The sequence below is a fragment of the Chiloscyllium punctatum genome, chromosome 39 (assembly GCF_047496795.1).
Source record: "Chiloscyllium punctatum isolate Juve2018m chromosome 39, sChiPun1.3, whole genome shotgun sequence".
NCBI classification, from domain to species: domain Eukaryota; kingdom Metazoa; phylum Chordata; class Chondrichthyes; order Orectolobiformes; family Hemiscylliidae; genus Chiloscyllium; species Chiloscyllium punctatum.
In genome coordinates, this window is record NC_092777.1 from 69196792 (window position 1) to 69222972 (window position 26181).

Sequence of the window (26181 nt, forward strand, 5' to 3'; positions counted from 1 at the left end):
ACTCCCTCCACCCCCCCACACTCGATCGACACACTGACCCCCACCTTCAACACTCACTCCCTCCACCCCCCCACACTCGATCGACACACTGACCCCCACCTTCAACACTCACTCCCTCCACCCCCCCCACACTCGATCGACACACTGACCCCCACCTTCAACACTCACTCCCTCCACCCCCCCCACACTCGATCGACACACTGACCCCCACCTTCAACACTCACTCCCTCCACCCCCCCACACTCGATCCACACACTGACCCCCACCTTCAACACTCATTAGTTCCACCCCCCACCCCACATTCAGCCATTCCTTTACTTGGGGAGGGAGCTTTTCTCTGATTGTAGCCCTGCACTACACTTGGGAATGTTCAATGGGAACAGTGTTGACTCTGTACATTCCCCAAATTCAATAGCAGTCCCACCAACTCCCTCCACCCTCCACCCCTCCACCCCCCCCCACCCCCACACACCCACACACACACAATTCAGCCGATACAAAAGTCTACCAACCTTTCAGAAAATCAAGGTGTTGAAAGCAGGAGGCAAAGTCAAGTTACAAGAGCTTTAATGAACAATACATCAGGAGGAACTCTGCAAAGTCACTGCAGAGTCATCAGGATGTGGCACATTGAGTGTGTGAATCGGTGTCCCTGGCTGCACAGGGCCAGGGAAGAGAGGAGGGTCCAACAACTGCATCTCGGAACATTCCAGAGCACAGGACAGTGGAGCCTGGGAACATTCAGCTGCAACTCTTCCGCTGCCTACCGTCCCTTTGTACAATGGTGTCAAGGTCAGCGTCCACTTCATCTCCATTGGTGAGGCATTTTGCTGTTGCCTTGTTTATAAGTGATGGGCCGTGGACCCCAGGAGGTGGAGGGTGGGGAGGGGGGCGATGTGTGCATCTAATTCTGCTGCTTGCTCGCTCTGCAACGATATGGTCCACACGTCGCATGTACATATTGGTGGGGAACAACCAGACAAAGCAGCTCACATCAGGGGCTCCCAGGGAGCGCAGGAAGTAACAGAAACTGTCCAGCTTCGGCAGAGATACATGGGGTGAGGAGTGGGGGGGGAAAATGGGCTCCCCCCACCCCCCCATTCCATAACTCCTTTGTTTACAGAGGCCAGTCCTGTGTCCTGCCAGGCATAGCCAGGCAGGAGGAGAGGACCAGGGTGGGGAGATGGCAAAGTTGGTCCATTGCCGGTGGGAAGGGGTGAGGGGGTTCACGATGTGGCCAAGGGCCACCCCCACATCACCTGCTACTGGTTGAATTCCTCCAGGCGGATTCGGTGGGGGTCGTCGGGGTGGCGTAGGACCACCCCATAACGCAGCAGAGCTTCGAGGAAGGGCGGCCAGAAAGTATCATCCAGCTCCAGGTAGGGATCATGGGGGCTCTTCATAGCCTTGGTAATGAGGAGCTGACAGAGAGAGAGAGAGAGAGAGAGAGGGGCAGAGAGACACAGACACGAGCGGATAAGGGCCAGGCTGCATTCAAAACATCAAAACAAATTCAAACAACACAAAATGGTACAGACAGGCTGAAGGTCTTCTTGTTTGAAAAGGCAACACTTCCTTGAACGTTTAAACCCCAAAGTGCTGCTGACTGGCTTCCCAGCCTCTAGCAACTCATCCAAACAGCCATTCCACCACCCACCCCAATACAGTAATGTACACAGGCTCCCATTCACCCATCACTGACTTCCAGGCATGTGATCAACTGACTCAGGATCTGGAAACATTGGCATTTTAAATTACTCACCTTTGTTTTCAAAACATTCCTCACTCACTCCCCCTCCCTATCCCCGTCATCCCCATCACCTCCTCCAGCCCCTATACCCCCTCCCTATCCCCATCAGCCCCTACACCCCCTCCCTATCTCTGTAACCCCCTCCAGCCCCTACACCCCCTCCCTATCCCCGTCCCCTCCTCCAGCCCCTACACCCCCCTCCCTATCCCCGTCCCCTCCTCCTGCCCCTACACCCCCTCCCTATCTCTGTCCCTTTCTCAAGCCCCTATAACCCCCTCCCTATCTCTGTCCCCTCCTCCAACCCCCTACATCCCCTCCCTATCTCTGTCACCTCCTCCAGTCCCTACACCCCCTCCCTATCTCTGTCACCTCCTCCAGCCCCTACACCCTCTCCCTACCTGTTTCCTCCTCCAGCCCCTACACCCCCCTCCCTATCTCTGTCCCCTCCTCCAACCCCCTACATCCCCTCCCTATCTCTGTCCCCTCCTCCAACCCCCTACACCCCCTCCCTATCTCTGTCACCTCCTCCAGTCCCTACACCCCCTCCCTATCTCTGTCCCCTCCTCCAACCCCCTACATCCCCTCCCTATCTCTGTCCCCTCCTCCAGCCCCTACACCCCTCGCTATCTCTGTCACCTCCTCCAGCCCCTACATCCTCTCCCTATCTCTGTCACCTCCTCCAGCCCCTATACCCCCTCCCTATCTCTGTCTCCTCCTCCAGCCCCTACATCCCTTCGCTATCTGTCACCTCCTCCAGCCCCTACACCCTCTCCCTACCTGTTTCCTCCTCCAGCCCCTACACCCCTCTCCCTATCTCTGTCACCTCCTCCAGTCCCTACACCCCCTCCCTATCTCTGTCACCTCCTCCAGCCCCTACACCCCTTCACTATCTGTCACCTCCACCAGCCCCCTACACCCCCTCCCTATCTCTGTCACCTCCACCTGCCCCTACACCCCCTCCCTATCTCTGTCCCCTCCTCCAGCCCCCTACACCCCCTCCCTATCTGTCACCTCCACCAGCCCCTACACCCCCTCCCTATCTCTGTCACCTCCACCAGCCCCTACACCCCACTCCCTATCTGTCACCTCCACCTGCCCCTACACCCCCTCCCTATCTCTGTCCCCTCCTCCAGCCCCTACACCCCCTCCCTATCTCTGTCCCCTCCACCTGCCCCTACACCCCCTCCCTATCTCTGTCCCCTCCACCTGCCCCTACACCCCCTCCCTATCTCTAGTCACCTCCTTCTACTCCGAGAAGTCTGTGCTTCTCCAGTTCAGGCATTTTGCACATTCTCTGATTTCCATCGTTCCACCAGACACAGCCATGCTGTGTGTTGTCGTGGGCCCTAAGCTCCGGAATTCTGTGTCTAAACCCCTCCACACTTTTTACAATCCTCCCAGCTCTCTCTCCTTTGCTATCTCTCTTCCTTTGAGACACTGTTTAAAATTCAATCTCCCTGAGCAGCTCAGAGTTAGATTTTGTTTGATTGATGCTCCTGCAGGAAGGGGTGTCTCCTCACATTAATGTGAATACTTGCACATTACCTCTCAGTCTGGTCTCCATATCTAAAACATAGGTACTTTGCATCCTAAAATGCAGACACGACAACCCCAATGCAATACTGGGGATGTGCTGCACTGACACGAGGCATTTAAACTGGAGTTATCCCCCATCCTGATCACTGTCTGGGAGGGTCAATCTCACCTCACGTTTACCAGCCCCAGTCCAAACCTCCTATTCCCACAGTGGCGGGCAGCGTTAACTGAAACACACCTCCCCCACCCCCACCCTCCACCTCTGTCCCCATTAACCACAATCCTCACCTCAAGAATCTCATGCAGCGTGATGAAGTTGGCCGAGCCTTTATTTCTCTCAGCAGCCGATCTCTGGAAAATGGGGAGTCAGATGAAGGTTAATGACAGCCCTTAAACTGGCCCCTGCTCCCCTCACCACCCCTGCAGCCCGTAAAGTGGCCTTTTGGCCCTTCGCATTTGGACTCGGTGCGTGAGTGAGCAGTTCGGCCAGTGCCACTCCACTGTGAGAGGAACACAAACCAATGGTTGAAGAATAGGCCAATACTGAAACTGTTTGATGGAGACTAGGTTGTGCAAGGACTGCAGATAGGTCTTTGGAATGTAAACTGGGAAAAATAGCAAGATTCCAAGCAGTGAGAAAGGCCAGAGTGTTTCAGTGCAGAGGGACCTGGGTGCCTCATTGCATGAATATCAGAAAACTAGTATTTGAGTACAGCAGGTAACATGGGAGGCAAATGGAATTTGTGTGCTCATTGCTAAAGGAGAACAGTATAAAAGTAGGGAAGTGCTACTATAATTGTACAACATATCAGTGTTTCCAATGAATTCTGCACATAGTTTTGGTCCCTTTACTTGAGGAGGGATGCAATTACATTGGAGGCAGTTCAGAGTAGGCTGACTAGATAGATTCTGGTGATGACGGGTTTGTTTTATGCAAAGATGTTGAGTAATTTAGGCTTATGTTCTCTGGAGAAACATGAAAGTAGATTTAACTGAGGTAGATAAAATGCTGAAAGGTGATTTCAAAGTAGTCATCGATCAGATATTTCTCCTTGTCGGGAAATCTAGAACTAGAGATCCTAACTTTAGGATAAGGGGTAGCAGATTTAAAACAGGCATGAAGAAAAGTTACTCCTCTCAACGGATCATGAACCTGTAGAATTCACTCCCCCAGAGAGCAGTGGATGCCAAGTCAAGGAGGAGACATACAAATTTTTAACTAGTTCTGAAGAAAATAACTGGACCTGAAATATAAACTCTGCTTTCTCTCCACATATGTTGCCAGACCTGCTGAGTTTTTCCAGCACTTTCTTTTTTTTTCTCTTTAGTTTGTAATGTGTTAGGGTTATAAACAACAGGCAAAAAAGTTGAGTTGACGTCAAGTTGAGATCAACCAGGGTTGTATCAAATGGCAGAGCAGGCTCTTGGGGTAAAATGGCCTACTCCCGCACCTAGTTCGACAATTCTGACAGTGATGTGGAGAGTGTAGGAACTGGGAACGTTGTCCTTGGAAGAGAAGGACAAGAGGGGCATTTGACGAGGTGCTTGAAATCTAGAGGAGGCCTGGAACACAGAGGGGACACGGGCTGAAGGCAATCGGCAACATGAGGAGAAACATGAGTTTTCACACTGCAAGTGGTTGTGGTTTGGAACACGCTGCCTGAGAGCATGGGGAGGTGGGGGAAGCAGTTTCAAATTGAGGCTTTCAAAAGGGAATTGTATCGTTATCTGAAAAGGAATGACGTATCAAGCTAACGCATGGGGAGAGGGCACAGAAACATAACTCAGTGAATTTCAGATTTGGACAGACATAGCACTGAGCTAGATGGCCTCTCCCCTGCACTGTTGTAATTCTACAATGACCATTTTCTAACAATTGGTTAATGTTACGCACTGAGCAGGAGGCAGCAAACGTTCCACACGGAGACAAACACAGACTGACACTGTGCAGTGCGTGTTGAGTGGGCTGCATCTGTACTGGGAGAGGATACGCACTGCAAGAATCCTCAGACAGTCCCGACTAACCAAAGACTTAAACAAAAACAGAAGGTGCAGGCCAAGCAGAGAATGAGCTCAATAAGACTCTTCTGCATTTGCAGATTGAGGTTCTGTCCCGCAGACACTCAAGGTCATGGGGCACGTGAAATGTTGAGTTGCACTGTGAGGGGCTCGGAGGACAGGGACAAAGGCTTATAGAAGGCCTTGATGAGACCCCAGCTGGAAAACTGTGTGCCATTTCCATCTCTCGATTTCAGGAAATATTTTGTGTTGGAGGCGACACAGCGAAGCTTCACAATATCCCCGGGATGACGGGGAGTTGACTTATGATAAGGGGCTGAGGAAATTGGGCTGATATTGCCCAGAAATAAGAAGACTGGGAAAGGGGTTTCTCGTTACCTCAGAAAAGCAGCTAACATAATCAGAGACCTTCCCACCCCAGTTATAATCTCTTCCATCAGACAGAAGCTACAAAGGCTTAAACACGCGTTCCAACAGATTTGGGAATAGCTTTTTCTCCGCTGGTATTCGACTTCTGAAAGAACCTCTCAAATTTTAAATTTAATGTTGATCTCGCTCTTTATGCACCTTCTCTGCAACTGTATCATTGTATTCCTCGCTCTGTTCTATTACCCTAATGTACTTTGTATGGTTTGATCTGCCTGTACTGCACACAAAACAGAACTTTCGCTGTCCCTAAGTACGTGTGACAACAATAAATCAAACCCAAATATAAAAATAATCAAAGAGGGGGTTATCTGCTTGAGGTCACAAGAATCTTAAGGGGCTCAGACAGGGGTTAAATCTAAAACACAAGGGAGGGCACAATCTCAGGTCTTTGGTCTTTGGTCTGAGCTAGAGAGAAATGTTTTTACTCAGAGGGCTGTAATTCATTGGAATTCTCCACCTTGGAAGATGTGGAAACTCCACCCGCAATATTTGGACATACATAAAACCGAGGGAATTGGGGGAGCATATGGGAAAGCAGATTTAAAGCCCAAGACTGGTCACCATCATACTGAACGCAAGAGCAGAGTCAAAGAGTCAAATGGCAGTCTCCTGCTCCCGTACTTAATTCCAACACCCACAGCTTACCGACGTCTTTGGCCGGGTGTCTTTCTCACTGGGGGGAGGGTAATGTACATCCAAGAATTTTCCCAGAGCAGACAGGAGCTCGTCTTTCTGATTAGTCACCTTCTCCAAGCGGCTTTTCAGCTTTTGGATCTCGCTAAGGTACAGGAAAGGAGAGGAGAGGGAATCAACAAAGGCATCGGGCAACCTGCACACAAATAAGAAGCTGAACGACTGATCAAATAGTGTTGACTCTGGTCTAAGAACATCAGGAAAAGTCACCCAGCTCCCCACTCTAACACCAATAGTGATGCTGGGATCCACTCAAGTGCAAACACAGACCTGCGGTGTAACAACAAAACGACTCCTCCGACAGTGTAGTGCTCCCTCAACGCTGACCCACCAACAGCGTGACACTCCCTCAGCACTGACCCACCAACAGCGTGACACTCCCTCAGCGCTGACCCACCAACAGCATGGCTCTCCCTCAGCACTGACCCACCAACAGCGTGGCTCTCCCTCAGTGCTGACCCACCAACAGCGTGGCTCTCCCTCAGTGCTGACCCGCCGAGAGCGTGGCTCTCCCTCAGTGCTGACCCACCAACAGCGTGGCACTCCCTCAGTGCTGACCCGCCGAGAGCGTGGCTCTCCCTCAGTGCTGACCCACCAACAGCGTGGCTCTCCCTCAGTGCTGACCCGCCGAGAGCGTGGCTCTCCCTCAGTGCTGACCCACCAACAGCGTGGCTCTCCCTCAGTGCTGACCCACCAACAGCGTGACACTCCCTCAGCGCTGACCCACCAACAGCATGGCTCTCCCTCAGCACTGACCCACCAACAGCGTGGCTCTCCCTCAGTGCTGACCCACCAACAGCGTGGCTCTCCCTCAGTGCTGACCCGCCGAGAGCGTGGCTCTCCCTCAGTGCTGACCCTCTGACAGTGCCCACTCCCTCAGCACTGACCCTCTGACAGTGCCCACTCCCTCAGCACTGACCCTCTGACAGTGCGGCACTCCCTCAGCGCTGACCCGCCAACAGTGCGGCACTCCCTCAGCGCTGACCCACCGACAGTGCCCACTCCCTCAGCACTGACCCTCTGACAGTGCCCACTCCCTCAGCACTGACCCTCTGACAGTGCGGCTCTCCCTCAGCACTGACCCTCCGACAGTGCCCATCCCTCAGCACTGACCCTCTGACAGTGTGGAGCTCCCTCAGCACTGACCCTCCGACAGTGCCCACTCCCTCAGCACTGACCCTCCGACAGTGCCCACTCCCTCAGCACTGACCCTCCGACAGTGCCCACTCCCTCAGCACTGACCCTCCGACAGTGCGACACTCCCTCAGTGCTGACCCTCCGACAGTGCGGTTTTCACTCAGCGCTGACCCGCCAACAGCATGGCACTCCCTCAGCACTGACCCGCCGACAGTGTGATGCTCCCCTAGCGCTGACCGACAGTGCGGCGCTCCCCCAGCGCTGACCCACCAACAGTGTGGTGCTGATATTGTGCTGGTGGAATTATATGCAAAAGGGGCAGGATGTGGATGGTGTGCAAGACAGCATATCGCACCCAGCATATCCCAACTATAGGGTGTGTCTCTTACCTGTTCTTGGAGATAGCAAGGAGGTTCTGCTGCTGATGGTCAAACTTCTCTTGCACAGTCTTCTCCAACTCCAACTGCTCTTTGAGCCACTTCTGCTCCCTGCAAAAAATCCAGGGAGAAAAGAGGATCTTGATAAATAGAAGCATGAGACCATTCGGACCTCTCTTCAAACCTGTTACACAGGAGCAGGGGGAGACCCATTCAACCTGCTCTACCATTTAACAAGATCATGGGGGATCTGACTGTAATCTTAAAACCACATTTGGGCCTACACTTTCAACCCTTTCATCCAACGCCTCACTCATCAAGAATCTATCTACTAAAATAACATAAAGGCTGGCAGATTCTGGAAATCTGAAACAAAAACAGAAAAACGCCAGAGAAACTCAGCAGATCTGGTAGCATCTGTGGAAAGAAAGCAGAGTTTACGTTTCGAGTCCAGTGAGCCTTCTGCCGGACCTGCTAAGAATTGATCCATCTCTGCCTTTCAAAGTATTCAATGACTTTGTTTCTGCAGTTTTTGTGTGTGTGACGTGGGGCGAGGGATACTGTTTAAAACTTCTGCCTATTTTCGATCTTGAGTGAGTTTTCTTTGTTATGAATGGGTTACCTGTGATGTGTAAAGTCACACCCTTCATTCTAGATTCCTCACAGCAGGAACCAATCTCTCCATACCCCAACCTATCAAGACTCCCTCAGGATCTTTGATGTTTCAATCGAGTCTCCTTACTCTGTTAAATTCCAGTTGATACAAGCCCAGTCTGTCCAACCTTTCCTCATACGATAACCCGTCCTATTCCAGAGATCGGTCTGAGTAAACCTTCTCTGAAATGCCTCCAAAGTGTATTTCCTTAAATGAGGAGACCAATACTTTGCACAGTGTTCCAGATGCAACCTTACCTGTGCTGGGTACATTTCTAACTAGCATCAGCTTTCTTCACGATAAATGAAAACATTCTTCCTGATTACTTGCCAGACCTGCTGACTAACGTTCTGTGCTTCACACCTTAGGACTTCCCTCTGCTGCTCCAACTGGGGCCTCAATTCCACTTTGCCGCCTGTTCCCTTCACGAATCTGGACCTCACTGCTTTTATACACCATGCACCTCGCTCCAGGGACAGTGTGTCACATGTGGGATACCATCATAGACAAAAAGACTGCTGCTCACCTCTCACAGGAGTGTACTATCCCTCCTGCGTGGGCTAAAGATGTTGGGAAGCCGTGGTTGGTGGCTCTCCCCACCCACCTCTTTGCCAAAGAGAGTACTCAAGGAGCTCACAGAGTTTGGTCAGCACCCTCTGATCAGAAACCTCTCTGGGATTCATCAGCCACTAACGGATATTATTGCACGCTTAGCTCTGGGGCCAACTCAGCCCAGAGTCCCAAAGGCCTGCAGCAAGTCAGTTGGGACACCCATAAACTGGACCGACAAAGGAGAAGCCAGTGGAGGCGGTGGGAGGGTGGGGAATAACTCTGAAACAACACTGACAAACCTTGCCAACTCCTCCTGTAAGGATTTCTTCCTTGTTCTAATGCAAGAGAGGATCATCTCCAGTTGTTTGTCGGTATTCTGTAACTGAAAGAGCAGACAGGTAGGTTCGTGAAAAGTCAGAGTAATCAACAGCCTGACCTGTTGCAGTATGCTGGCCAGACCTCTACACAGTCCCCACAAATACTCCCATGGCCAGTTCAACATGGGGTTAGACAAACACTAAAGCTTCCTCTACCCCTTTAAATTTCAGGCAAAGCTTTCAAGCTGAAATTAAAGTTCCCTCTACACTGCCCCCATAGAATATTCCCTGGACAGGTACATACTACACCCAGGTATAGGGCCGGATAGATACAGAATAAACCTCCCTCGTTTCTTTTAAACTGGAGGTAAAACGATATTGTCCCATCCAACACTTCCTGAAGAAGGGCTGATGCCCGAAACGTCGATTCTCCTGCTCCTTGGATGCTGCCTGACCTGCTGCGCTTTTCCAGCAACACATTTTCAGCTCTGATCTCCAGCATCTGCAGTCCTCACTTTCTCCCCATCCAACACTCCAAGGACAGGGACATTTCAAAATTAGATATAGAGTAAAGCTCCCGCTACTCTTTTCAATGAAAGTTAAGCTCTCTGACATTAACCCCGTCAAACACTCCCAGACTAAGTACAGGATGGGATTAGATACAGATTAAAGTTTCCTCTATTCTTTTAAAAAGAAAGTAGAACTCCCTCTACACTGTCCATATCAAGGACTCACACAACAGGGAAAGCATTAGGTTAGATACAGGGGAAAGTTAGCTCTACTCATTTAAAATTAAAGTAAATGTCCCTCAATACTGACACCAAAAAAAACCACATTCCTAGGACAGGTGCAGCACGGTGTTAGGTACAAAGTAAAGCTTTCTCTACTCTTTTGCTCCCTCCACTTTTTAAACTGAAAGTAAATGTTCCACAATACTCCCAGGACAGGTACAGTACAGGCTAGGATACAGAGTTAAACTCCTTCAACACACGGAAAATATGTAATTCATGGTAAAGAAAATGATCTCACCTCTTGCTTCCCCAAACAGGTCAGCACCTCATGGTTGGCCAGCAGAGCTACAGAAGAGAGACATGATAATACAGGCATAAAATCAGACAAGTTAGTGACAGGAAAAGGCTCACTCATCTCCCTCCTTGAGCCTGGTCCACCATTTAACACAATCCTAGCTGATGTGTGAACTAACTCCATATACTGCCTTTGCCTCATATCACTCAATGCTTTTAATTAACACAAACTTCTCAATTGTTTGGAGTTAACATTAACAGACCCAGCTTTAAGTGCCACTGGCAGGGCGTTGCAAACTCCCCCACCCACCCTACAACCCCGAGCCCAAATGCGGTGGAAGTGTTTCCCAATGTCCCTTGTGAAAAGTCTGACTCTCAATTTTAGGCTATGCAACCCCACTCCCAACACCAAGCAGCAGAACCAGCTCCTCTCTATTGACAGTCAGCTCCTTAAAACATCTCACGATCCTCAATCGGTCAGCCCCTTAACTTGCCAAGCTCCGGATTCCTAGCCTGTGTTTTATCTCCCCACATCATTTCACCCCTTGCAGTCCCTGTACGGCACTGGGAAATCAGCGCTGCACTCCCTCTGTGGTTGATATCTCCTTCAGTAGGTTTCAGTGTCCAAAACTGCTCCCACTAACCCTGTTGGGGTTCTATGTCAAATTCGAGGTGTACGGTCTAAAGAGGAGTTTGACTAAAAGTTTGGAAAGTCCCTCTTCCCTCCTTCCGGCAGTGCACACCAATTGCCTCAGATTTGCTCGTCCGTTCTGGCTCCAGCTTTACAGTCTACTCACGTTTTGGGGTTCTGTTCTTTTGGACACTCAGCTCTGCCTGGAGAGCTCTTTCCCGAGCGAACAGCACAGCCAGCTGGAGAGAGAGGGAATAATAATTATCAGGAGGAACCAGCCAACAAGTGCTCCCACAAACACACCACAGGTGATTGTGTTTTGAAGGATGAGGGGATGGCCTCACCAACAGTGCGCCGCTCCCTCGGCATTGATCCTCCAGCACCCACCATTACCCCAGCAGTGCGGCGCCCACTCTATACTGACACCCCAGGCATACAGAGCTCGCTCAGCACTGACATCCAGTAGCCCACCGTTACCCCGGCAGTACAGCACCCCCTCAGCACCAACCCCCCACACAGCGTGACGCTCCCTCAGCACCAACCACCCCCCCACCCCACGCAGCGTGGTGCTCCCTCAGCACCAACCCCCCCACACAGCGTGACGCTCCCCCAGCACCAACCCCCCACACAGTATGACGCTCCCTCAGCACCAACCCCCCACACAGCGTGACGCTCCCTCAGCACCAACCCCCCACACAGCGTGACGCTCCCTCAGCACCAACCCCCCCCCCACACAGCGTGGTGCTCCCTCAGCACCAACCCCCCACACAGCGTGACGCTCCCTCAGCACCAACACCCCCACACAGCGTGACGCCCCCTCAGCACCAACCCCCCACACAGCGTGACGCTCCCTCAGCACCAACACCCCCACACAGCGTGACGCTCCCCCAGCACCAACCCCCCCACACAGCATGGTGCTCCCTCAGCACCAACCCCCCACACAGCGTGACGCTCCCTCAGCACCAACCCCCACCCCCACACAGCGTGGCACTCCCTCAGCACCAACCCCCCACACAGCGTGATGCTCCCTCAGCACCAACCCCCCCCCCCACACAGCATGACGCTCCCTCAGCACCAACACCCCCCCACACAGCGTGACGCTCCCTCAACACCAACACCCCCCCACACAGCGTGACGCTCCCTCAACACAAACCCCCCCCCCACACAGCGTGACGCTCCCTCACCACCAAACCCCACACAGCGTGACGCTCCCTCAGCACCACCCCCCCCCCACACAGCGTGACGCTCCCTCAGCACCAACCCCCACAGCGTGACGCTCCCTCAGCACTAACCCCCCCCACACAGCGTGACGCTCCCTCAGCACCAACCCCCCCCACACAGCGTGACGCTCCCTCAGCACCAACCCCCCCCACACAGCGTGACGCTCCCTCAGCACCAACCCCCCCCCCACACAGCGTGACGCTCCCTCAGCACCAACCCCCCCCCACACAGCGTGACGCTCCCTCAGCATCAACCCCCACACAGCGTGACGCTCCCTCAGCACCAACCCCCACCACACAGCGTGACGCTCCCTCAGCACCAACCCCCCCCCACACAGCGTGACGCTCCCTCAGCACCAACCCCCCCCCACACAGTATGACGCTCCCTCAGCACCAACCCCCACACAGCGTGACGCTCCCTCAGCACCAACCCCCCGCCACACAGCGTGACGCTCCCTCAGCACCAACCCCCACACAGCGTGACGCTCCCTCAGCACCAACCCCCACACAGCGTGACGCTCCCTCAGCACCAACGCCCCCCACACAGTATGACGCTCCCTCAGCACCAACCCCCACACAGCGTGACGCTCCCTCAGCACCAACCCCCCGCCACACAGCGTGACGCTCCCTCAGCACCAACCCCCACACAGCGTGACGCTCCCTCAGCACCAACCCCCCCCACCCACACAGCGTGACGCTCCCTCAGCACCAACCCCCCCCCACACAGTATGACGCTCCCCCAGCACCAACCCCCACACAGCGTGACGCTCCCTCAGCACCAACCCCCCCCCACACAGCGTGACGCTCCCTCAGCATCAACCCCCACACAGCGTGACGCTCCCTCAGCACCAACCCCCACCACACAGCGTGACGCTCCCTCAGCACCAACCCCCCCCCACACAGCGTGACGCTCCCTCAGCACCAACCCCCCCCCACACAGTATGACGCTCCCTCAGCACCAACCCCCACACAGCGTGACGCTCCCTCAGCACCAACCCCCCGCCACACAGCGTGACGCTCCCTCAGCACCAACCCCCACACAGCGTGACGCTCCCTCAGCACCAACGCCCCCCACACAGTATGACGCTCCCTCAGCACCAACCCCCACACAGCGTGACGCTCCCTCAGCACCAACCCCCCGCCACACAGCGTGACGCTCCCTCAGCACCAACCCCCACACAGCGTGACGCTCCCTCAGCACCAACCCCCCCCACCCACACAGCGTGACGCTCCCTCAGCACCAACCCCCATGCAGCGTGGCGCTCCCTCAGCACCAACCCCCCCACACAGCGTGACGCTCCCTCACAACCAACCCCCATGCAGTGTGGCGCTCCCTCAGCACCAACCTCCCACACAGCGTGACGCTCCCTCAGCACCAACCCCCACACAGCATGACACCCCCTCAGCACCAACCCCCACACAGCGTGACGCTCCCTCAGCACCAACCCCCCACACAGCGTGACGCTCCCTCAGCACCAACCCCCCACACAGCGTGACGCTCCCTCAGCACCAACCCCCCCACACAGCGTGACGCTCCCTCACAACCAACCCCCATGCAGCGTGACGCTCCCTCAGCACCAACCTCCCACACAGCGTGACGCTCCCTCAGCACCAACCCCCACACAGCATGACACCCCCTCAGCACCAACCCCCCACACAGCGTGACGCCCCCTCAGCACCAACCTCCCACACAGCGTGACGCTCCCTCAGCACCAACCCCCACACAGCATGACACCCCCTCAGCACCAACCCCCCACACAGCGTGACGCCCCCTCAGCACCAACCTCCCACACAGCGTGACGCTCCCTCAGCACCAATCCCCCAGGCAGTGCAGCGCGCCCTCGGCACCAACCCCCCTGGCAATGCGGCACTCCCTAGCACTGACCCTCCAGGCTCTGCGGTGCTCCCTCAGCACCGAACCCCCACCCATGCATCGTGGCGCGCCCTCGGCATGATCCCCCAGACTGTGCAACACTCCCTTGGCTCTGACTCTCCAGCAGTATTTGCGGATTTGAAAACCAGATACTCACCGGATTTTCCGAATCCTGGACCACCTCCCTGATATCGGCAAGGGTGAGTTTGTTCTGAAACTGAACACCAAGACAAAGAATGACAAAATGAGCACAGGTATTTGATCCGTCAACAGTGATGAATCGGCCAGTACCGTTCCAAGTCGGGATGGTAGACGGTGGTGTGTGTTTCCTCAGTGGGGATCTAGCAGGGGGATGGTGCTTCCCCCCTGTGTCTGCTTCCCTCGTCCTTCCAGGCATAGAGGTGTCAGGTTTGGAAGGTGCTGTTGGAGGAGCCTCAGCGAATCGTTGCAGTGCGTCTTGTAAGCGGTAAACAGTGCTGCCGCTGTGCACCGTTGGTGTTGGGAATGAGGAGAGGTGGGAGTGACCGTGTCGATCAAGAGAGGTGTTGCTAGAAGATGTCAAGCTTCTGAGTGTTGTTGGAGCTGCGCCCATCCAGGGCAAGTGGGGAGTATTCCATCATACTTCTGACTTGTGCCTTGTCGACGTGGGACAGGCTTTGGGGGAAGTTGGGGAGGGGGTGGGAGTTACTTGCGGAAGAAGTCAGATGGTGGAAAAAAGCAGCAGTTTGGACAACAATGGCTTAGGAACAACAGATCATTCAATCCCTGTAGCCTGCACTGCCATTTCACGAGAACCTACCTTTGACCCAAATCTATGAATACCTTTGCTCAACAATGATTTATCAATTAAACCTGGCAAAAGAAAAGTGGGAATCAGAGGAATAGGAAAGTGTCTCACCTCTCCCAGCTCCCTCCAGGCCTCGTTGCACTCCTCCAGCACTTCCTCCTCAGCCGTGTCCGAGAGGGGCTTGGCATTGACAAGAGGTGGAGGCAGGTGACTCTGGTACAGCAATGAACGTCGAGCCAACTCCTTGGCCTGTAGGGATCACAAGGGTAAAGACTCACACGACACACAAAGGGGCACAGTCCAGCCAGTTAGCATGAAGCCACTCTTCCCCCATCGATCCATCCCACACAGTTGCCAACAACTCACCTCCCCCCCCACATATTCTCCTTGCGTTTCCCACCCCAACTTCCTTTTAAAAGCATCCACTGTAATCCTTTCCACCCCATCTTCTCCCAGGGCCCCCGCCAGTTCCAGGTCACAACAGGAAGAGGCCATTCAGCCCAGCTCCAGAGCAGTGGTGCATTTGATGCCACTCTCCCTGTAATCTCTGCACATTCAACCTTTTCAGTTACACATCGGACTCCTCTCAAAGCCATGAGTTAGCCTCTCCCCCATACTCTCAGGTGGCATGTTCCAAACCCTAACCACCTGCTGAATGAGAAAAGATTTGTTTCAAGTCCCCCTTCTCACTTATCCAAGACCTTCAATCTGTGTACCCCAGACTCGGGACATGAAACAGGAATAGCGTTTCCTCATCAAACTCACCCAATCCTGTCTTTATCTGGTCAACCTCAATCAAATCTCCATCCCCACCCTGGATTTCCTCATATCCAGAACCGCACTCTCTCTACATCCTCATATCCTTCCCAAAATGTGATGACCACAACAGAACGCAATGCCGTAGTCCAGGGTCTAATTAGTGACCAGAATCTGTCCTCTTACCTCAAAAATATGTCTCCTAGTCCTGAAATCCCCTATCCGAGGGAAAAGAAGCTACCATTAACCCCGATCTATACCCCTCATGAACTTATCAACCCCTCAACCTCCTTCGCTCCAGTGAAAAGAGCCCCAGCCTATCCAGCCTTTCTTTATAACTCAAATCTTTCATACCTGTCTTGAGGGAAGGACATCTGCCATCCTTACATGTGACTCCACAACCACAGGGATGCAGTTGACTCTTAACTCTGCCCTGGGCAATAAAACTGCTGGCAAGGCCAACGATGCCCACATTCAGTGAGTGGAAGAAAGCACTTGGTGACCAGACGCATTTCACTAAAGAATGCCTCCTTCCTGAGTAATAGACCCTGGGCAGCAATCCCCACCCAGACCCAGAAGAGGTCCAAGCAGCAGGAAACCCGACTGTGGACAAAAGGCACAAAGGGGTCACAGCTTACACAGCGAAGATACATTCTCACCTCTTCCATAATCTGATCTTGCAGATCCTACAAGAAAGGGAAACAAGTGATGAAACAAAAAGGTTTCAACTCAGTGACCCCAGGCATGTGGTCTTCAAATTGCAATAATCTCCCCGTTACCCAACAATGTAACGGGGGAATGGGAGTGTGGTGGTTGCCTGGGAAATACGCCTGTAGAAACCCAACACTAGTATTCCCTGATTAAAAAGAAATCTTAAATGTAAACATCAAGGTGGTCAGTGTAATTTACTCGCTGGATTATGGTAACTCTGACAGCGCTGTCAGCAGGAATCAGCACTTGCAGCTCGAAAGTCGAGCTGAGGGCATTTCAGATGAAGCCCTTGAACTCGACCCTCCTGAATAATTCTCTTATATCAGCCTGCAGGCACGCATTCCTCTCTCGTGCAGGGATTGGGAATGCAGGAGACTAGACTGAAGGTCAAACTGGCCCCTTCAGAGAAAATGTATTAAGAACCAAAGGGTCTGTTTGCGGGCTGTACATCTCCAAGACTCTAGAACCCAAACCCTCTTTGGAAACCTCTTGCCAGTCGCACAGCAATTCTGGATGCTCGGGGATCTTGAAGCAATTGAATGGTCTCCTGTCCCTGCATAACAGGCTCAAGGAGGGAGGTGACTGAATGGTCTCCTGTCCCTGTGCAACAGGCTCGAGGAGGGGGCTCCGGGCGACAGTAAGCCAATAACCAGGTGATATGACCCACTCCCTGACTTGGTTGATACTTACCATGACGAAGCCGCTTCCTTCACTGGCCCCCGGGATCAGCGAGACTCCCCAATCTCCTGTGGAAGAAAAGTGACCAATGTGAGAGTCTTGGTCTTCCCTTTGTGTCACAGCCCCCAGCCCCGAATCCCACTGCCACTCCCCATCCCCTCCAAGAAGACCCGGCTTTATGGGGAGTAATTAACGAATGAAATTAGGGGTATAACACATTCCCGACGACACATATTTCCTGCCGTAACATCGCTATCATTCTGCCCACATGCTTTCTCCCTTCATTCTCCACTTTCATTTCTCTCCCACTGCTCCTCTCTGGCACAACAACAATCCCCACAGACCACTCGCTCTCCCTCTGACACTCCATCTTTTCCTCACCTGACCAATTCCCCCCAAACTGTCTTCATTCCTCTCCCCGATCCCACCCAGACAATCCCTCATATCGCCCCTCCCCTCACAAATCACACCTCCCCTCCCATCCAGCCTCCCTCACTTCCCCTTTTCCTCCCATTGCGCTCCCATCTAATACCCATCCCCTGACATACCTTACCTCCCATATCTCCCATACCATTCCATATCTCCCTGTCGTGTCAACCTCCCCTCCCATATCTCCCCCTCGCATCCCTTCCCGTATCTCCTCTCGCTTCCCCCTCCCCTCCCGTACCTCCCACTCGCGTCCCCCTCCCCTCCCCTCCGTTACCTCCCACTCGCGTCCCCCTCCCCTCCCCTCCCAAATCTCCCACTCGCATCCCCCTCCCCTCCCGAATCTCCCACTCGTGTCCCCCTCCCTTCCTCTCCCGAATCTCCCACTCGCGTCCCCCTCCCCTCCTCTCCCAAATCTCCCACTCGCGGCCCCCTCCCCTCCCCTCCTCTCCCAAATCTCCCACTCGCGTCCCCCTCCCCTCCCGAATCTCCCACTCGCGTCCCCCTCCCCTCCTCTCCCGAATCTCTCACTCGTGTCCCCCTCCTCTCCTGAATCTCCCACTCGCATCCCCCTCCCCTCCTCTCCTGTATCTCCCACTCACGTCCCCCTCCCCTCCTCTCCCGAATCTCCCACTCACGTCCCCCTCCCCTCCTCTCCCGAATCTCCCACTCGCGTCCCCCTCCCCTCCTCTCCCACTCACGTCCCCCCCCCTCCTCTCCCGAATCTCCCACTCGCATCCCCCTTCCCTCCTCTCCCACTCGCGTCCCCCTCCCCTCCCCTCCCACTCGCGTCCCCCTCCCCTCCTCTCCCACTCGCGTCCCCCTCCCCTCCTCTCCCACTCGCGTCCCCCTCCCCTCCTCTCCCACTCACGTCCCCCCCCCTCCTCTCCCGAATCTCCCACTCGCATCCCCCTTCCCTCCTCTCCCACTCACGTTCCCCCTCCCCTCCCGTATCTCCCACTCGCGTCCCCCTCCCCTCCCTTCCTCTCCCGAATCTCCCACTCGCGTCCCCCTCCCCTCCCGAATCTCCCACTCGCGTCCCCCTCCTCTCCCGAATCTCTCACTCGCGTCCCCCTTCCCTCCCGAATCTCCCACTCGCGTCCCCCTCCCCTCCTCTCCCGAATCTCTCACTCGCGTCCCCCTCCCCTCCTCTCCCGAATCTCCCACTCGCGTCCCCCTCCCCTCCCTTCCTCTCCCGAATCTCCCACTCACGTCCCCCTCCCTTCCTCTCCCGAATCTCCCACTCGCATCCCCCTCCCCTCCTCTCCCGAATCTCTCACTCGCGTCCCCCTCCCCTCCCGAATCTCCCACTCGCATCCCCCTCCCCTCCCCTCCCGAATCTCTCTCGCGTCCCCCTCCTCTCCCGAATCTCCCACTCGCATCCCCCTCCCCTCCTCTCCCGTATCTCCCACTCGCGTCCCCCTCCCCTCCTCTCCCACTCACGTCCCCCTCCCCTCCTCTCCCGAATCTCCCACTCGCATCCCCCTTCCCTCCTCTCCCGAATCTCCCACTCGCGTCCCCCTCCCCTCCCCTCCCGTATCTCCCACTCGTGTCCCCCTCCCCTCCCTTCCTCTCCCGTATCTCCCACTCGCGTCCCCCTCCCCTCCCCTCCTCTCCCGAATCTCCCACTCGCGTCCCCCTCCCCTCCTGAATCTCCCACTCGCGTCCCCCTCCTCTCCCGAATCTCCCACTCGCATCCCCCTTCCCTCCTCTCCCGAATCTCCCACTCGCATCCCCCTTCCCTCCTCTCCCGAATCTCCCACTCGCATCCCCCTTCCCTCCTCTCCCGAATCTCCCACTCGCATCCCCCTTCCCTCCTCTCCCGAATCTCCCACTCGCGTCCCCCTTCCCTCCTCTCCCGAATCTCCCACTCGCGTCCCCCTTCCCTCCTCTCCCGAATCTCCCACTCGCGTCCCCCTCCCCTCCTCTCCCACTCGCGTCCCCCTCCCCTCCTCTCCCACTCACGTCCCCCCCCCTCCTCTCCCGAATCTCCCACTCGCGTCCCACTCCCCTCCTCTCCCACTCACGTCCCCCCCCCTCCTCTCCCGAATCTCCCACTCGCATCCCCCTTCCCTCCTCTCCCGAATCTCCCACTCGCATCACCCTTCCCTCCTCTCCCGAATCTCCCACTCGCATCCCCCTTCCCTCCTCTCCCGAATCTCCCACTCGCATCCCCCTTCCCTCCTCTACCGAATCTCCCACTCGTGTCCCCCTCCCCTCCTCTCCCACTCGCGTCCCCCTCCCCTCCTCTCCCACTCGCGTCCCCCTCCCCTCCTCTCCCACTCGCGTCCCCCCCCCTCTCCCACTCGCGTCCCCCCCCCCCCTCTCCCGAATCTCCCACTCGCATCCCCCTTCCCTCCTCTCCCACTCACGTTCTCCCTCCCCTCCCGTATCTCCCACTCGCGTCCCACTCCCCTCCCTTCCTCTCCCGAATCTCCCACTCGCGTCCCCCTCCCCTCCCGAATCTCCCACTCGCGTCCCCCTCCTCTCCCGAATCTCTCACTCGCGTCCCCCTTCCCTCCCGAATCTCTCACTCGCGTCCCCCTCCTCTCCCGAATCTCCCACTCGCGTCCCCCTCCTCTCCCAAATCTCTCACTCGCGTCCCCCTCCCCTCCTGAATCTCCCACTCGCGTCCCCTCCCCTCCTCTCCCGAATCTCTCACTCGCGTCCCCCTCCTCTCCCGAATCTCCCACTCACACCCCCCTCCCCTCCTCTCCCGAATCTCCCACTCGCATCCCCCTTCCCTCCTCTCCCGAATCTCCAACTCGCATCCCCCTTCCCTCCTCTCCCGTATCTCCCACTCGCGTCCCCCGCCCCTCCCCTATCTCCACCTCCTGTATCACCCCCTCGCGTCCTCCTACCCCTCCCGTATCTCCCTCTCCCACTCTCCTATCTCCCCCTCCCCTCCCTATATTCACCCCGTACCCTATCCCACTCCCCATACTCGTATCCCTCTCCCACTTACCCATATCCCTCTCCCCCATACCCGTATCCCTCTCCCCCATACCCGTATCCCTCTCCCCCATACCCGTATCCCTCTCCCCCTTACCCGTATCCCGCTCCCCCTTACCCGTATCCCCCTCCCCTGTATCCCTCTCCCCTGTATCCCTCTCCCCGTATCCCTCTCCCCGTATCCCCCTCCCCCTCCCCTACCCGTATCCCTCTCCCCGTATCCTCCTCCCCCTTACCCGTACCCCCCTCCCCCTTACCCGTATCCCTCTCCCCGTATCCCCCTCCCCTTACCCATACCCCCCTCCCCCTTACCCGTATCCCTCTCCCCCTTACCCGTATCCCCCTCCCCCTTACCCGTATCCCCCTCCCCCTTACCCGTATCCCTCTCCCCGTATCCCCCTCCCCCTTACCCGTATCCCTCTACCCGTATCCTCCTCCCCCTTACCCGTACCCCCCTCCCCCTTACCCGTATCCCTCTCCCCGTATCCCCCTCCCCTTACCCATACCCCCCTCCCCCTTACCCGTATCCCTCTCCCCCTTACCCGTATCCCTCTCCCCCTTACCCGTATCCCTCTCCCCCTTACCCGTATCCCTCTCCCCCTTACCCGTATCCCCCTCCCCCTTACCCGTATCCCTCTACCCGTATCCCCCTCCCCCTTACCCGTATCCCCCTCCCCCTTACCCGTATCCCTCTACCCGTATCCCCCTCCCCCTTACCCGTATCCCTCTCCTCCTTATCCCCCTCCCCCTTACCCGTAACCCTCTCCCCGTATCCCCCTCCCCCGTAACCCTCTCCCCGTATCCCCCTCCCCCTTACCCGTATCCCCCTCCCCCTTACCCCTCTCCCCATATCCCCCTCCCCCTTACCCGTATCCCTCTCCCCCTTACCCGTATCCCTCTCCCCGTACCCCCTCCCCCTTACCCGTATCCCTCTCCCCCTTACCCGTATCCCTCTCCCCGTACCCCCTCCCCCTTACCCGTATCCCTCTCCCCCTTACCCGTATCGCCCTTCCCCTTACCCGTACCCCCCTCCCCCTTACCCGTATCCCTCTCCCCGTACCCCCTCCCCCTTACCCGTATCCCCCTCCCCCTTACCCGTATCCCTCTCCCCGTATCCCCCTCCCCCTTACCCATACCCCCCTCCCCCTTACCCGTATCCCTCTCCCCGTACCCTCCCTCCCCCTTACCCCCATCCCCCTTACCCGTATCCCTCTCCCCGTACCCTCCCTCCCCCTTACCCCCATCCCCCTTACCCGTATCCCTCTCCCCGTACCCTCCCTCCCCCTTACCCCCATCCCCCTTACCCGTATCCCTCTTCCCGTACCCCCCTCCCCCTTACCAGTATCCCTCTCCCCATACCCCCCTCCTCCTTACCCGTATCCCACTCCCCGTACCCCCCTCCCCCTTACCCGTATCCCTCTCCCCGTATTGCCATCCCCCTTACCCGTACCCCCCTCCCCCTTACCCGTATCCCTCTCCCCGTATCCCCCTCCCCCTTACCCGTACCCCCCTCCCCCTTACCCGTATCCCTCTCCCCGTACCCCCCTCCCCCTTGCCCGTATCCCCCTCCCCCTTACCCGTATCCCTCTCCCCGTATTGCCATCCCCCTTACCCGTACCCCCCTCCCCCTTACCCGTATCCCTCTCCCCGTACCCCCCTCCCCCTTACCCGTATCCCTCTCCCCGTACCCCCCTCCCCCTTACCCGTATCCCTCTCCCCGTATCCCCCTCCCCCTTGCCCGTATCCCCCTCCCCCTTACCCCTATCCCTCTCCCCGTATCCCCCTCCCCCTCCCCCTTACCCGTACCCCCCTCCCCTTACCCGTATCCCTCTCCCCATACCCCCCTCCCCCTTACCCGTACCCCCCTCCCCCTTACCCGTATCCCTCCCCCGTATCCCCCTCCCCCTTACCCGTACCCCCCTCCCCCTTACCCGTACCCCCCTCCCCCTTACCCGTATCCCTCCCCGTACCCCCTCCCCCTTACCCGTATCCCTCTCCCCGTATCCCCCTCCCCCGTATCCCCCTCCCCCTTACCTGTATCCCTCTCCCCGTACCCCCTCCCCCTTACCCGTATCCCCCTCCCCCTTACCCGTATCCCTCTCCCCGTACCCCCTCCCCCTTACCCGTATCCCCCTCCCCGTACCCTCTCCCCCTTAACCGTATCCCCCTCCCCGTATCCCCTCCCCCTTACCCGTATCCCCCTCCCCGTATCCCCTCCCCCTTACCCCCCTCCCCCTTACCCGTATCCCCCTCCCCGTATCCCCCTCCCCCTTACCCGTATCCCCCTCCCCGTACCCTCTCCCCCTTACCCGTATCCCCCTCCCCGTATCCCCTCCCCCTTACCCGTATCCCCCTCCCCGTATCCCCTCCCCCTTACCCGTATCCCCCTCCCCCTTACCCGTATCCACCTCCCCCTTACCCCCTCCCCCTTACCCGTATCCCCCTCCCCGTATCCCCTCCCCCTTACCCGTATCCCCTCCCCCTTACCCGTATCCCCCTCCCCGTATCCCCTCCCCCTTACCCGTATCCCCCTCCCCCCCCTACCCGTATCCCCCTCCCCCCCCCACCCGTATCCCCCTCCCCATATCCCCTCCCCCTTACCCGTATCCCTCTCCCCGTACCCCCTCCCCCTTACCCGTATCCCTCTCCCCGTACCCCCTCCCCCTTACCCGTATCCCTCTCCCCGTATCCCCCTCCCCCTTACCCGTATCCCTCTCCCCGTATCCCCCTCCCCCTTACCCGTATCCCTCTCCCCGTACCCTCTCCCCCTTACCCGTATCCCCCTCCCCGTACCCTCTCCCCCTTAACCGTATCCCCCTCCCCGTATCCCCTCCCCCTTACCCGTATCCCCCTCCCCGTATCCCCTCCCCCTTACCCGTATCCCCCTCCCCGTATCCCCTCCCCCTTACCCGTATCCCCCTCCCCGTATCCCCTCCCCCGTATCCCCCTCCCCGTATCCCCTCCCCCTTACCCGTATCCCCCTCCCCCCCCTCCCCTTACCCGTATCCCCCTCCCCGTTACCCGTATCCCCCTCCCCCTTACCCGTATCCCTCTCCCCGTACCCCCTCCCCCTTACCCGTATTCCTCTCCCCGTACCCCCTCCCCCGTACCCCCTCCCCCTTACCCCCTCCCCCTTACCCGTATCCCTCTCCCCGTATCCCCCTCCCCCTTACCCGTATCCCTCTCCCCGTACCCCCTCCCCCTTACCCGTATCCCTCTCCCCGTACCCCCTCCCCCTTACCCGTATCCCTCTCCCCGTATCCCCCTCCCCCTTAACCGTATCCCCCTCCCCCTTAACCGTATCCCCTCCCCCTTACCCGTATCCCCCTCCCCGTATCCCCCTCCCCCTCTCCCCGTATCCCCCTCCCCCTCCCCATTATCCCCCTCCCCCTTACCCGTATCCTCCTCCCCCTCCCCATTATCCCCCTCCCCCTTACCCGTATCCCCCTCCCCCTCCCCATTATCCCCCTCCCCCTCCCCCTTACCCGTATCCCCCTCCCCATCCCCATTATCCCCCTCCCCCTCCCCCTTACCCGTATCCCCCTCCCCGTACCCCCTCCCCCTTACCCGTATCCCCCTCCTCGTATCCCCTCCCCCTTACCCGTATCCCCCTCCCCCTCCCCATTATCCCCCTCCCCCTCCCCCTTACCCGTATCCCCATCCCCCTCCCCCTCCCCATTATCCCCCTCCCCCTCCCCCTTACCCGTATCCCCCTCCCCGTACCCCCTCCCCCTTACCCGTATCCCCCTCCTCGTATCCCCTCCCCCTTACCCGTATCCCCCTCCTCGTATCCCCTCCCCCTTACCCGTATCCCCCTCCCCCTCCCCATTATCCCCCTCCCCCTCCCCCTTACCCGTATCCCCCTCCCCGTACCCCCTCCCCCTTACCCGTATCCCCCTCCTCGTATCCCCTCCCCCTTACCCGTATCCACCCCCACAACGCCCTCTCCTCCCCCTCCCTCACTTTCCCGCCTTTTCTCTCCCTCTCGCGCTGCGGCCGTTAAACCGTTGGCGGGAGCCCGGCCCCCGTGACGTCACCTCTGTTCGCCCCGCTGCCCAGATAGACCGTATTCACGGTGACGCGCTTCCGGCCCAGGGCACATCAGGCCCCGCCCACCCCGCCAGGCCGGAGTCCCGGATGTCCCACCTGGATGCTGGCTGGGAGGCTGAAACCAAATCAGAACTTGCTGGAAATCAGACTTAACGTCCCGGGGGGTGGGGGGTGTGTTCGGGGACACTTCTTCAAAGCTGATAGTCACTAGGATAATGTTTGTTTTTAAATGCAGGGGGGCTGAGGGTGTAAGGAGTAAACGATAGGCAGACATGGGAGACAAAAAAAAACACAAGTTGCTGGAAAAGCTCAGCAGGTCTGTGCAGAGAAATCAGAGTTAATGGTTCAGGGACATTCCTGGGGACTTAAATAGGAGATGGGGACCCATACCTTCAAGGCTGCTCTCCCTGTGGACATTGTATAAGAGTGGGGTAGGGGTGTATGGTGTGTGTGAGAGAGAGAGATCGGAGGGGGGGGGGGTGCAGTGTGGTGTTCAGTAATAAACATTGATTAAGGGCAGTGAGACACGCACACACAGGGCTCTCTCAATGACAGGGAACCTGCTCCACTCATGACTTCTATTCGAGCATTAACTTTTTCCTTATCGAATCCAAACCCCACAATTATGCCATGCCAGGATTCTAAACCCATGCTGCCCAAATGTTTTCCTTGGTTTCTGGATTCAGAGTCTGGCAATAATACCATCTATAATCCCACTAAACCGCTACCCCGGCACCTCCCCAACACACCGAGTCTAATCTCACTCTCCCCCCTCAACCTTTAATATCCCAGTCAGTCTAACCCCACTCTCCCCCCTCACTCCCCACTCCCTTACAATCCCACCCAGTCTAACCCCACTCTCCCCCCTCACTCCCCTCTCCCTTTAATATCCCACCCAGTCTAATCCCCCTCTCCCCCTCACTCCCCACTCCCTTTAATATCCCACCCAGTCTAACCCCACTCTCCCCCCTCACTCCCCACTCCCTTACAATCCCACCCAGTCTAACCCCACTCTCCCCCCTCACTCCCCACTCCCTTACAATCCCACCCAGTCTAACCCCACTCTCCCCCCTCACTCCCCACTCCCTTTAATACCCCACCCAGTCTAATCCCACTCTCCCACTCGCTCCCCGCTCCCTTACAATCCCACCCAGTCTAATCCCACTCTCCCCCCTCACTCCCCACTCCCTTTAATACCCCACCCAGTCTAATCCCACTCTCCCCCCTCACTCCCCACTCCCTTTAATATCCCACCCAGTCTAACCCCACTCTCCCCCCTCACACCCCACTCCCTTTAATATCCCACCCAGTCTAACCCCAATCTCCCCCCTCACTCCCCACTCCCTTTAATACCCCACCCAATCTAATCCCACTCTCCCACTCGCTCCCCGCTCCCTTTAATACCCCACCCAGTCTAATCCCACTCGCTCCCCACACCCTTAATATCCCACCCAGTCTAACCCCACTCTCCCCCCTCACTCCCCACACCCTTAATATCCCACCCAGTCTAATCCCACTCTCCCCCTCACTCCCCACACCCTTAATATCCCACCCAGTCTAATCCCACTCTCCCCCTCACTCCCCGCTCCCTTTAATATCCCACCCAG

At 57.0% G+C, this 26181-nt stretch overlaps 1 protein-coding gene across 3 annotated transcripts; it reads right to left on the reverse strand.

Annotated features, from left to right (window-relative positions):
• Positions 1–550: 550 nt before the first annotated feature.
• cenpk (centromere protein K) lies at positions 551–24575 on the reverse strand. Of its 3 annotated transcripts, none has more exons than XM_072559029.1 (12): positions 24562–24575; positions 17159–17214; positions 16417–16443; positions 15113–15250; positions 14372–14431; positions 11288–11360; positions 10495–10541; positions 9448–9530; positions 7954–8052; positions 6380–6512; positions 3575–3637; positions 551–1421 (listed from the first exon to the last, which is right to left on the reverse strand). In XM_072559029.1, exons 2-12 carry the CDS (start codon positions 17159–17161, stop codon positions 1263–1265), a joined length of 885 nt encoding a protein of 294 aa, XP_072415130.1. In that variant the 5' UTR covers positions 17162–17214; positions 24562–24575; the 3' UTR covers positions 551–1262. The 3 variants fall into 3 exon arrangements, with proteins under 3 accessions (XP_072415130.1, XP_072415127.1, XP_072415128.1); XM_072559026.1 differs by having other exon boundaries at positions 24488–24568; XM_072559027.1 differs by lacking the exon at positions 24562–24575 and adding an exon at positions 24446–24550.
• Between the last annotated feature and the right edge of the window lie 1606 nt (positions 24576–26181).